This window comes from Heloderma suspectum, chromosome 11 (genome assembly GCF_057233095.1).
Source record: "Heloderma suspectum isolate Gila_16-S chromosome 11, 16-S_ref, whole genome shotgun sequence".
NCBI lineage: Eukaryota > Metazoa > Chordata > Lepidosauria > Squamata > Helodermatidae > Heloderma > Heloderma suspectum.
In genome coordinates, this window is record NC_139468.1 from 31,325,345 (window position 1) to 31,338,980 (window position 13,636).

General features: G+C 49.2%; 1 protein-coding gene across 4 annotated transcripts in view; it reads right to left on the reverse strand.

Annotated features, from left to right (window-relative positions):
• Positions 1-4,719: 4,719 nt before the first annotated feature.
• The window catches only part of AKAP13 (A-kinase anchoring protein 13), a 366,785-nt gene continuing 357,868 nt past the window's right edge, over positions 4,720-13,636 (reverse strand). For all 4 annotated transcript variants that reach the window (XM_084817349.1, XM_084817347.1, XM_084817350.1 and 1 more), the window contains 5 exons: positions 12,572-12,616; positions 10,539-10,589; positions 8,471-8,905; positions 6,169-6,490; positions 4,720-5,187 (listed from right to left, as the gene is read on the reverse strand). In XM_084817349.1, the coding sequence (XP_084673475.1) occupies positions 5,138-5,187; positions 6,169-6,490; positions 8,471-8,905; positions 10,539-10,589; positions 12,572-12,616 (903 nt within the window). In that variant the 3' untranslated portion in view covers positions 4,720-5,137. The remainder of the gene's footprint in view (positions 5,188-6,168; positions 6,491-8,470; positions 8,906-10,538; positions 10,590-12,571; positions 12,617-13,636) is intronic.

Consider the following 13,636-nt stretch of genomic DNA (forward strand, 5'->3'; position numbering starts at 1 on the left):
TCTGACCCAAATGTAGCTCAGAGCTCATCCAACATGACGGAGAACTCTTGTTTGCAGAAGTTTTGCAGTATGTCCACCGTTAAAGGACCGCAGGAAACAGGGTTGAGAAGGATGCCTTCATGAAGCACTGGAGAGCCACCATAGGTCAGAGTAGCCCATCCTGGGTTAGATGGATTGGCTCAGTGTTAAGGCAGCTTCACATACTTGCTTATGAGAGAGTGAAAGGTATGGCTGGGTTCACACAACACCCTAACCAACACTCAGTGGTTGAGTGTGGGTTGTTGTTGAACTGTGAGTTGTGTTGTCTGAACACAGCTTGTTTTCCAGTGTGGCTTGTTAACCATGCAGCACCCATGTGACCACCCTGAAGAACCCAGCAACAAACCATGGGTTCTCAAGGTGGCATGTTTGAGAAAAATAAGCCACACTGCGTGGTTAACAAGCCACCCTGCGGAAAACGCACTACGTTCAGACAACACAATCACCCATGGTACAACCACCTACACTCAATCACTGAGTGTGTGTTAGCATGTTGTGTGAACCCAGTTAGTGTCTCTGCCCCGTTGCATCTGGAGTTGGGCACTGCCTGGCCATGAGTTTCTCCCCCCACCCCCCTGCCACACACATATATACACTTGCTCACTGTTCCTCTCCTCCTTGATATGTCAGAATAGATGAGCCTGATGTTCTCCAGGTGTGTGCAACTACAACTCCCATTATCCCCAGCCAGCATGGCTACAGTGAGAGAAAGATAATGTGAAGTAGAGATATTTAATTACTCATGGAGGGGGGGGGGTCCCTCCCCATTCTTTCATTGCTCAGAACACCATAAAAGCGCCACAAAAGCATCTCTGCTGACCTTATAGTAGCTGCAGGTGCCTTCCTTCCTCTCTTCCTCTGTTGCATGCAGAAAATAAAGTATCTTATCCACATTTGGATGAAGCATGAAGCACAGATTGATCAGACTTAAAATCAAAATTTATTTAGAGGGGAGGGAAAAATGAATTTACAAGAACTCGTTTCTCACAATAAAGGCAGATAAATAAAAGCTACTATGAAAATCTGATGGGTTTTTGTTTTGTTTTTGCAAATTACAAAGGGGAAAAAACTTAAAATTTTTACAGTCAGTAACCTACTTAACTTTTTACATAATTACAAATAAACATATAGCAATTTAGTTTTTTCTTTTTTACCCTCTGCAATGTCGTACATCTTTAGTTTTAAAGTGTTTTTTAAAGATAGATTTCAACCAGAAATATGCAAGAGGTACCTTTGGGGAGGCAACCCAAGTGAGCGGAACAGATTATAATACATTTCTATCAATTATGCTAGTGCATTCAGTCCTTGTCAGAAAGAACTTATCATAGCTGACTTTGAACCATAATCTAACTGAATGGGAAAAGAACTCGACACATAAGAACTCCTAATGCCTGCAGATTTTGTTTAAGTAATACACAAATTCATCTATCTCTATTTAAAATAATGTGGAATATAATCTCCCCTCTCTGTGAAGAGAAGGAACAATGGCAGCAGATTTTTGGCTAAGTAGTTCCCACCTCAAGTGGCTTCCATTTTGCTCCCACCGTCTCTTGTGTCTCTGCGCCCATGCAGTGACCCACAGACACAAATCACACAAGATTAAACTGTTCGCCTTGTGCTCTAGAGGGGAAAAATATACACCTAATTGCGGATTGTTGCCCTTTGCATGGATGAAAATGGAATTCTGATGTGCTTGTTGGGGGGTGGGGTGGGGTGGGGAGCTAGTCTGTTATTATTAAACAAAGACGGAGACAAGCAATAGTTCTGAGAGAATTGAAAGCGATTCGAGAGGCATCACTTTCTGTGTGTTACACGCGTTGCTTTTCCCTCACTGCCACCTCTGAACAAGTTTTTTGAAATAGCCAAACTTCCAGACCCTATTGAGCACCAGTGAAAGGGGGGCAAGCATACACGCCTTAAGAACTGCCCCCCTCCCCCATTTTCAATCCACCTTCAGTTCCCTGAGAAAAGCATTGTCTGTCTCCAGCCTTGCAGTCACAGTATGTTTGCTTTGGCTAAGAGACGCTGGGTGTTAGAGGTTGTTCCCTAGCAGTGGTCAACTGCATTTAATGCTCTGCAGGCTATTTTTTGTATTAGTTCGGCACATCAATAATCAATTTAATATTTACAGAAGAAATAAAAAACACATACTTTGGGCTTCCTAAGCCCAGCTTAAAAATAAACAAACACAAAACAAAAAAAGAAAACCTAAGTAAACATTTTTCTTTTCTTTTCTTTTTTTAAATCCTGACCTCTTTCAAACAAACAGAAAGAATTGTTTCTAACGCAAGCCCAGCTTGCAATCGAGAACAAGCATCAAATAATAAAAACAACAACAACAAAATAAGAAGTAGAATGCCACGGCTGCCCCCGGCTTTGCTTTTGGAGCGTGGATTGTTTAGAGTGCTTCAGATTCGGCCACGCTGCTGGAGGGTTCCCCTTGCTGGTTAAGGCAGACCTGACACCCCTGCTACGGTCCCAGCCGTGAAGGCTTGTGATAGAATCATTTCGTGCTGGTTTTGCAAGTTCCATTGCATGAAAATCGCTCCCGAGATGCGCTAAAGGGAGAGGGCATTGGGACAATAGTGCAAACCTTTCTTTTAAAAAATAAATCTGAAGAGGTGGTGGGAAAACAAAGCTTCCAAGTGCTTCAAGAATTGGGGATCAGTGCTATCGATCTCTGGGGGTGAAAACATAACTGGGGACACTGATCTTCCCTTGGCATCTCTGGTCACAAGTGATGCAATAAATCAGCAATGGCACGAAGTGCTAGAGAGAACGTTCCTTCACACTGACCCCAAATCATCCATTTGGGCCAGGTCCCACCACGCTTCCTGCTCCCCATGCAAGGGGGGTTTAATGCTTAGTGGATTAAGAGATCAAAGTCCTCCCACTTTGGAGGCAGAGAAACAGAGCCAAAAAGCACTCCTACGTTCCGTTCCGGGGGCAGGGGGGCAGGTTCAGACGTGTTGTTTCTGAAACTGGGTTTATCGTTACCCACGTGAGAAGGAGCAAGGGCACCGTTAGGTGTGAACAGTGGAGCGTGTACCTGTTGAATTCTGGGTGCTGATGGTATGTTAGGGGAGATTTCCCCACCTATGAACTTATCCAAATGTTAAAGAAGTGATAGGAGGGGGTGTGTGAGGGACATCGCCTCGTCATGCTTGCATGCTTGCGCTGCCACTTAGACATTACAGTGTGCATGACTAGAAGAATTAATTCTGGTGTGCCAAACTCCTCAGAAAGCTGACCCACACTGCCATTTCTTAGCAGGAAAATTAATCATTCAGTGATACACCCCCCCCCCCCCCCCCAGTATTCAAGTTTGAAAGGGGTATAGTGAAAAGAACACCCATGCAGAAGGATAAAACCCAATCATTAAGTCTTGAAAAACTTATTTCAGGATGTGGTCAGCAGCAATTTTAGCACGGAGGGGGCCATTTTTACCTCATGACAGCTCTTCCATTTCAAAATGGTGATGCCATAGACACAAAGTGATAACAGAAACTGGGTGGGGAACTTCGCAATTCTTAACTGTTGCTCAGTCAACAAGTCTACCCTGCCAGATGAACGATCTTACGGAAGCGCAGTGGGTTGTTACATACTTGTAAATGAAAGACAGAAGTCCTACATCGCTTAAATACTTCTGCTTACATGCTGATTTTCCATCTAAGTTACAGACACCCAATTCACACCACCGCAACGGCTTTCAAAATGGCTCCTAGCATGGAGAAGCAAGGAGATTTGGAGAGATAGAAGTCGTACAAACAGGCCTGGTCAAAGAAGCCAAGGGAAGAGAAAAAGAGAATTTGGGTCGGGTTTTTTCCTCTTGAATTTGAAAAGCTACCACCACTGCCTAACCATCTTTCGGGCAAAAGTTCGTGGCGATGTCTCTTAGCAGCTTTCCAGTGGAAACTACTTAATATTGGGGTGGGAAAGGAGGACTCGTGCCAGGGAGTCAAGCTGTAACTCATATTCCATTCAAAGGGTGTAAAGAGTTGCTGTGATTTAAACATTTGCCTGCTGTAGCTCTCCTGAGATGGGTCCTAAAGCATGGCCCCCTAGAATCTCTCAGTTTTCAAAGACAACTCTTTCATATTTCAGTTTAATTTGGGAGCCTTGACCACTTCATATCCATTTCACAGGCATTTTGCCTGTTGAGGAGAACATTCCTGATAACGCCCCTGGAATTGCTGCCTGCCTGCTGGCAAACTACCTCTGCCATTCCACAATGCACCTGGCATGGGAATCTCGCCACTGAAGCCATGCTGCATTCACACCGGCCCTCACGTTCTCTACCCGGAACCCGCCCTTGTAATGGAGTTGGTCATTCTGCCACTACCTGGCCCATAGTCCATTCCCAAAATACAAACATATATTGAAGGGGGTGCAGGTGGCAAAAGTATTTGAACCGAGCATTGAAAAGCAAAGAAATATTTAGTATCAACACAGTCCCTGAACACTTCATAACGTGTCATCTAACCCTTTAAGGGCTGAGCTAAGCTCACCCAGCTTCTCTGTACAGAATTAAAGCATATCCCAATGGATATACAGCTACAATTATTTATATATGTATATATATATATATAAAAGTATATACACAATATATCTATATATACCAGTGTACAAACACTGCTTAAAGAGCCCTACCCTTTTGCTATAGAGGGCTTTTTATTTTTTGGTGGTGTTCCCCTAGGCTGCCCTTGAACACCTCTTCCCCATCTTTGGAGAGGAAAGAAGAAGCAGGGAACATCTGTCTGTGTGAGTTGATAGCCACCATTGCACATGGAGTAGACGCTTTTTTAGAGAAGGTGCAGCCAAAAACCGAGCCTGCCCGGTCCGGCCACATCCAGAGTTCCTTCCAGAAGCTTTTCTCCTCCTGCCCTTTTAGGGACTGTTTAAAACATCACATTTCCCGGAAAACAGGTAGAATCAGCCATTGGGAACGTGCTGAGAACTGTCGGTGGGCTGGTGAGGCTTCTGCTGGAAGGAGGCCCAACACAGTTCAAAGCAGAGGAGGGGGAGCTGCCGATCGCGCACCGCTCTGCGGGAGGTGACAAGAGATGGCCTCATCCTTGTGGGATGGGGAGAGGTGGGGTCAGCAGAAAATCTCCTCGCCCTCCGGTGCTGCTTCTGGGGAGTGAGCATCTGAGAAAGGAAGAAATTGAAACAGCAACATCAAAATCACGCCAAAGGGCCAGACCCTTCCTACTCTTGCCCCCTACTCATAGTTGTGAAGACCTCAAAGCTCGTCAATGGTCCAAATGCAACCGCCATCCCACTTCCATGAAAGGGAAAAGGTAGCTGGGCTGTCACTTTGATCTTTCACTTCGATATCTGTGGCAGCCTATACCTGGGGCTCCAGCATAGCTGCTAAGCTGCCGAACCTGTAGGGGGCCAACTCTGGACAAGGTAATCAAGAGTACCTCTAAGCATTTGCAGAGTGCACTTCCTCCTCTATGCATTTCCAACCTCATGCATCTGGGAACAAAGAAGAACTGTTCTAGATGGGCCTGACTTGAAACCCAGGTTTTCTGTTCTGAAAACTAACTGCTGTCCGTATCGACCAGGAGCTCGTTTGTGTAAGGCTTTCTACCGAGGCCAGACGTTGACTTTGGAGATGCGCCTAAACTGCATTCAGGGCCACCATCGATATGCCATCAGCTCCTCCGTGGGTCAACAGCTGTGCCTTCAAAGTGGGCATGAGAGACAAGCGGTTGCAGCAGTGGGCCTGATTCCAGGCCCAGTACACATAAGGAGCGACAGCAGCGCCAATTCCCTACTGCCTGCGCCAGAGGCGTGCAGTTCAGGCTGGGACACAGACCAAATCTTAGTCCTATGAATCAAGTGGCCCTGAAGAACCTCTGCCCGCTCAAATAGTTCCCTCATCTCCTCTGCTCTTCATCTGATGAACTCGCTGCTGAAGGAAGCCACCAGGCCTGGCCCCTCCGGGCCTCCAGGCCGTTCCTGCCTGCCTCCTCCTCTCCAGTTGTGGACTTTGCCTCATTTCAGGTCTGGGCTGCTGACAGGTGAGACCCGGCTGGAGGAGGGCTTCCCTAGCTCTCTACACCCTTGGCTTGGAGAGACCTAAAGGAACACTTGGGCAAGTCCAAAGAGCCCTCTGCTTACCAGACTGCTGTGACCGGTGCCCTTTGCCCTTCTTCTTCTTCTCCTTCTTCTCCTTCGGCTTCGCCAAGCCGAAGAGACGGTTGGGGGCCTGGCTGTGCCCCTCGGCTGGCTTGCTGGTTTGGCTGGATGTCGTCGTGGCGATCAAGTGGAAAGCGCTCTTCTCTTTGTGCGTCCTGGAGAGGCTGTTCCTTTTGGGCGACATGGAGAGCTCCGTGTCCAAGTGACCTTGCTTGGGCAGGGAAGAGCCTGGCTGCTTGGAAGAGGAGTCCTCGGCCATGGGCAGGGAAGTGGTCCTGGCCATCTTCGCATGCGGGTTAGAAAGCTGCACGGCAGAAGATCAAAGGAAAAAACAGAAATAAATCAGGATGGTGGTTGCACCAGCAGGCGAGGTGTCACACGTGCTGGAGGTACAAGTCCTGTGGAGGCCATCATCTTGTTTCCAACGTGGGGCAGCCAAATAGCTCTGGAAAGCCCACTGGCAGGGCACAAAGCCAACAACAATCCCCCTGGTTGCCCCCACCATTTGGCATTTCATTCATTTCATTTCAATTATTCAAGTTCTCTATCACCCAGTAGCTTAAAAAATACAGCCTAACAACATAATATGGAACCAACATACAAAAACATAACGATTTTAAACAATCAATGGTAAATCCCAAGACCCATTAAAAACCTTATCATATGCTGTGAAATGCCTGGGAGTAGATTAATGTCTTAATCTGGAGACAAAAGATGACAATGTTGGCCGCAGGCAGGCCTCACTGGGGAAAGCATTCCATAATCGAGGGGGCCACCACCAAGAAGGCCCTCTCCCTTGCTGCCATCCTCTGAGCCTCCCTGAGAATGTGGAGGTCCCAGTTATAACTATCATTCTTAACAGCCACTGACAGACAACTTCTCCTCCTCCTCCTCCTCCAATCAGCGGCCATCACCCCACCTAGATGTGGTGACTTATCAACGTGCACCGATGGTTCTTCTGTATTTCAAGCAGCCCCATGTCTCCTGCCTATTCCCAGGTCTCAAAAGCCATCAGTAAGAATGTGCAGTGCCACCCCAAATGAACAATTGGGGGAAACAACGGCTCAGGGAAGCATGATAAACCTCTGCTCCCTGTGTCCTTTCCCTTCTTCTTTCACCACTTCAGAAGCCATACAAGGGCTGCAAACCTATAACGTCACCAAATCTGCAGAACTCCCCTCCTGTTGACGTTTGCCGTGCCCCATCTGTAAAGGCATTTAGGAGAGATCTGAGATCGTAATTAGCGTGTGGCTTACAGAGCCAATCCTCAAAGCAGTCTGTATACCTGCTAACAAGGCTATTCTACTGTTGAATCTTCCCTGATTCTTGTTTGTATGTTGCCTTGTGAGGGCATTGCCTTGAGAGGCGACCAAAATGCTCTTAAATAAACTAATAACAAACCAGCAGTGCCCTCACCAGCACACTAGGTGAACTAAAAGCAAGGCCTCAAACTCATCCAGCCCTAACACTGCACGTTGCACGGGAAGATGCTCTGTTGTTTTAAATCTGTTGTTGTATTTTAAGTCTCTGCACTGCTGCTAGGTTTTATTGTGGTTTGTATGTCTACACTGGAGTTTTAAGCTTTTACACTGTATATTGTATTTTATTATGCATTTTGTGGCTGTAATTGCACAGAGAGCTTTGGCTACTGGGCAGTATAGAAATGTAATAAACAAACAGACACACAAACAAATTAAGATCAATAGTTTGAGGACGTGTGGTCTTTCAGGGAAGCTGGTCTGCCATTGCTGACCCTCTCAACAAGGCACCTTGATGAGTTCCCAAGAAATCCTGGGGTTCCCCGAAGTACAGATGGAAAACTACTGCCTTAGAACATTGGCGTTGAACCTGGAGGCCAGGGGCCAGCTCTGCCCCTCCTGGGATCTCAACTCAGCTCTCTGGGGTTCTCCAAACAGCCCCAGCCCCACATCACCAGGTGGTTCCTGCTTTCCCTGCTGCCCTCCGATCGTTCGGTGGCTTCCCCAGTTTTTGCACATTTCCCACCCTCCACCCCCATTCTCAGAGGTTGAAGTGCCTCTCCTATGGCGCAGTGATGGGCAGTAAGAGCTTTAGGCTCCCGCCCTTTTTGCCTCTGGCCACGCCCCTCACATTCGGCCCCACCCACTACCGGAATGCGGCCCCCGAGGGCTTCCCCAAAACTGAATTCGGCCCCTTGGGCTGACGGAGGCCTGGCACCCCTGATCTGGAGCCCCTATCTCCCTCTGCTGCTTTTGGCTCTATCGCTCAGCCCCAGAAAATGCTCAGCTAGGAAGGGAGCGATTACCAGGGTGAGCCTGGGCTCCGTCGGCGGCTGGGAGATTTGTTCCATGTCCCTCTTCAGCTGCTCCTTCTCCTTCTCCAGCTGCTTCTGGGCTGCCCGGAGGTGCTCCAGGTCGAGCTGGTAGGCGGCTTTCTTGTGCTGCAGCTCCTCCCGCTCCTTCTCCAGGCCCTGGTGCCCTTTCTGGATCTGCTCCTCCAGCCGGGCCAGCCGGGCCTCCTGCTCCGCCAGCTCTTTCTCCCGGGCCTCCCATTCCCTCTCCCGCCGCCTCTTCTCCTCCTGGTGCTGGGCCTGCAGCTTCTGCAGGTTGCTGAGCTCCTGCCGCTGCTTCTCCAGGCTGCGCTGCTTCTCCTGCTCGATTAAGGAGCTGGGCCGGGCAGAGCTGCGGCTCAGGGCCCGCTTCTGGTCCTCGATGTAGGTGTCCTGCTGCACAACCACCGCCTGCAAAGAAGAGGCAAGGGTCACAGTCGAGAGTGCATGCTTGGCATGCAAAGGTCCCAGGTTCATTTACCGGCATCACCTGGTGAGGCCGTGAAAGGCTCTTGTCTGAAACCCTGGAGAGCCACCGCCTTTGGGTGTTTCTACTTTCATGGAAAACCCTGCAGCCCTACCGGAGCATTTTATTTTATTTATTTATTTATTTATTGCATTTATACCCCGCCTTTCTCCCTCTCGCAAGGAACTCAAGGCGGCTTACATTATCCTCCTCCTCACCATTGTATCCTCACAACAACAACCCTGTGAGGTAGGTTGGGCTGAGAGTCTGAGAGTCAATTTTGCTCCCGTTTGGTGCGATTGGCTCCTTTAGACAATGAACGTGGCGTGGAACTGAAAATGCACTTTCTCAGCAGCCTTACTGGGGCTTCCCATATTTTTCAATGAAACAGCGCCATCTAGTGGTGGAATTATCGTGGTATGCCAGCACTACACACTGCAGAAATGGCAGGGGGGGGGGGGTATATTCCAGCTTATCTCCAGCCTTTAAGGTGGGATAACCGGGGAAAACCTCGGGAGATGTCCTGGAGGTCAACGACGTCGTGTAACGGACCCACAAACTTCCATGAGTGGCCAATCACGAGCACACACTAAACGCCTTGTGTAGAAACAGCCTTTCTGTGTACGACAGAAGTGTTTGGACTCCAACTCCCATCATCCTCATGCTGGCTGAGGATGGGGGCAGCTGTAGTCCAACACAGCTGGAGGGCAGCAGGTTATGGGAAAGCTGCCGTAGACAATGCTGAGCTAGATGGAGCCATGGTCTGATTTGGTATAAGGCAAATTCCCAGGGACTGGGCCTGCTGCTGAGACAGGGCCGGCCCTGTGTGGGGCTGCTTGAGACAATGCACCCTAAAGCCAATGCCATCCTCCTCCCTCAGAGAGACAGACTGCCCCCTGCCCCCAAGAGCGCTTGCATTTCACTGGCCCTGTTGCTGGATATGCCCTGGAACAGCCTTCCCCAGCCTGGCACCCTCCAGTCGTGTCAGACTACAACTCCCATCATTCCCAGGCAGCATGGTCATTGGCTGGGAATGATGGGAGTTGCAGTCCAACACATCTGGAGGGCGCCAGGTTGGACAAGGCTGCCTTGGAACAAGGGCTCCCCTGTCCACCCACCAAGATGGCCAGCAATGGGAAGCCTCGCCTAAACTACCTGCAAAAGCCCGGCAGACCCCCTTGAAGGGCTTGTGAAGACCTTGCTACGTAAGGAGGGCCTCCAGAATTCCCAAGGTGTGACGCAGTCAGGTTTAACTGGCTGCTGCTTGCTTGGGCTGCTAATTTTACGTTTTCTGCGTCTTGGGCTTTTAAGACGCTTCTTATTTCAATTGGTGAGTTTCGCTGAAACCTGCTTCAAGAACGCAAGGGTTGAATTTTGTTCAATAGGCGAAGCAAGCACCTGATGCTCTTCGCCCATTTAGACGTCACAAGTTGCCTCACGCTGCTAAGAGCGCCCGTTCTGCTGAAGCGCTACGTGCCTGGCGGGGCGGGGGGGGGGGGGGCTTCATTCACTGTGCAAGCGGAAAAGCCACGTGCTGAGCAGGGTTCTCCCTTGCCCCTCCCGCCTCCTGGAACTTACCTGCAACCTGCCCAACAAGGTGTGGAGGTGAGTGATGCTCTGGAGAACTTGCTGCAGAAGAAAAACAATGGAAGCTGAAGGGGGAACTGCTGTTAGCCGCTGATCAAGTTATTTGCTACACTGGTCTCCTGCCCTTCCTTCAAGGAACTCAGAGTGGTGTTTTAGTCCAGGAGTCAGGAGAAGGGAGAACATGCCCTACTGATGGACCCTAACCCTAACCCTGGCCAACGCTGACCATGAATCAACACACATTCTCTGGATGCAGAGATGCTGATCTGGTTCGCACATTACGCTAACCCATGGTTTATTGAAACCATGATTTGTTGCCCTACCCAGGGCTTGTAGGGCAGACTGTCAAATGAACCATAGTTTGTTTCCTCAATTCCTGGGTTCTTTGTTCTCCCCCTCCTTTGCATGCTCCCTCTCTCTATCCTAAATGCCTCTGCGGTGCTGTAATACAGGCATGTAGAACAGCCGGGGGGGGAGGGTGTCAACCACTCTTGCTTGTCACCTCTATAGCCTGCCAAAGCAACCCATTTCTGGGTTTCTGGGTTCGCACATAACGACAACCAATAGTTTAGACTACCCAGAGTTCACAACTCAACAACAAGCCATGAGTTCTCTTGCTGGTTTGTTTGTGGTTAACCATGGTTTTAGCATGGCTGCGTTCGCATGTCACGACAACCCAGAATTCAACAACCCGTGGGTTAAATAAACCATGTGTGAACCAGGTTGTTGCATTATTCTCCTGCTGAATAAAAAGTACCTTTGCTTAAGATCAACAAGTTGTTTTGATCTTGCCACGTGCTGCTTTGGGAATTGCAAACCTGCAAGTAGCTTATAAAAGGAAGGGGTATATAAATGTCCTACATGAAAAAGAAAAAAACAGAATGGTGCCAAACAGGGTGATGATGCCCGGAAGCTTCCCCAGAGTGGGTAATGGGCAATGTATAGGGGGAGGGGGGCTTGGGGAGCACACAGGCAGCTCCTAGAATGGTAGAGGTAAAAGAGAGGAAAGAGCTTCTGTCAGCTGTCAGGCATTCACAGCTCTTCAGAAGTATGGCAAAGGAATTGATAGGTCGGGAACTTCTACGTCTTAAAAACGACAGACAACCACCAATCACGTACAAACTTACAATTTGCCCACTCCTTAAGTAAACGTTGGGGAGCCTGTAACTCTCCAGATGTTGCTGGACTCCATCTCCCATCATCCCTGATCACCAGTCGTATTGGCTGGGGCTAATGGGAGTTGGGGTCCATCTCCCCTCCTTAGGTCTCACAACCACTCAATGATGTTCAGTTGAGGGATGGCATCTTTCCCCCAAGGCCACCCACTGAGTTGACTATTCTGCTAAACCAATCATTTGAAGCAGAGTTGTTCTCAGTTGCTCCAGACAGCAGGATTACAACCATCGTTCGGAAGTTGCACGGAAGCAAAGTTTGGTGAATTATTAGGAGAAACATCCTCACAGTGTGGGCCGTTCAGTAGTGGAACAGGCTGCCTTGGGAGGTGGTAGGACTGGATGGGCACCTGTCGGGATGCTGCAGCTACGTCCTGCATTGCAGAGCCTGTACTGAGCAGCAGGTTTGACTAGATGAACCCCTGGTTGCTGGGGTGGGCAACCTGTGGCTCTCCAGATGTTTTGGCCTACAACTCCTATCAGCCCAAAGCCAACATAATCCACAAATTATGCAGTCGAGTTTCCCGCATTTGGGGAAATCGCAGGGGTCAGCACACCCGGAGCCAATGGTGAGGGATCGTGGGAGTTGTAGGTCAAAACATCTGGAGGGCCACAAGTTTCCCAGACTACTAGATGTTCTCCAGGTCCCTTCCAAATCTATGATTCTAGGATTTCCAGGTTAGACTGAATGGCTAGGACAGGTACCATGTGAGATACTGCCACGTCCCAAGTTTGAAGACAAAAGACTAGAACACCTGGGTGTGCAAAGTCTGTTTACACCCAGAAGAACGAGGAACTGACCCATATTCTGGAGCCCCCCAAACCCTTGCAGGCTAGAAGAGACGTTCTTACCTCATTGTTCCTTTTCAGCACAAACATCAAGTTAGCTGTTCCTCCCTAGGAAGAAGAGATCATTCGGGCTTAATGAGGAAGAGGCGAACGAAGGACAACAGTCACTGCCAAGAGCAAACCATTTCTGTGAGAAGCCTTACACCAGCCTTCCCTGACTGGGTTGCCCTCCAGATGAGTTGGACTACAACTCCCATTATCCCCAGCATGGTGGCCATGGTTTCTGCAGATGATGGGGATGTTAGTCCACCGGGTCTTGGGGGCACCAGGCTGGGGAAGGCTGTCTTACGCAATTAAATCATTAGCGATGGACTGGCAGCTGTTTGGCAACCTGAGCCCCCAGGGCCGGCACCAGGTTTTTGGGGGTGGGGTCTAGACATAATTCTGCTGCTGGCCTCCCACTACTTTGGGCCATCACCACTGCTGCCATTTGCCCCCCACACACATACCTTCCTACAGAGACCACCCCACCCACCAGTGTTTACCTGGCAGTAGCAGCCTTTTGATGGGAGCCAGGGGCGCCATCATTTTAAATTTCCCAGAATGCAGCACCCTGGATGTCTGAGGCACTGCACCCTGGAAATAGCAGCTGCTCAGCTCCCATCAGAAGAATGATGCTGCAAGGCAGGAGCGTAATCACCGGAGGGGCCTGATTGGTGGTGGACCCCGGTAGGGCAAGCCTCAACTCCGGCAGGCCCTGCAAGGCGGACTGAGGGTGCTATGTGCGGATACCCCACAACAATGGGTGAGAAGGCAATGCTAGGAATTAGAAATATATATTTTTATCAATAGGCAGATAAATGGCCCTTACCAGACCCACCATCTGTTACACAGTAAATGGTTTAGACATGAAAACATAAAAATAAAGGGTTAAAAAAAAAAAGAGTTAGTTACATATGTCCAGCCTGAGTGGCGTGCTCTGTTTTCTTTTAATTACAGACCCAGAAGTTCACGTCTTTTGGCCGGGAAAAGAAGCTGCTGCTGACAAAGCCAAAAGCCCAAGGAAATCGCTAGGTGGCCAGGCACGCCGGAAGAAGCTGCCTTCAGACTGCTTGTAAGAACTGCCTA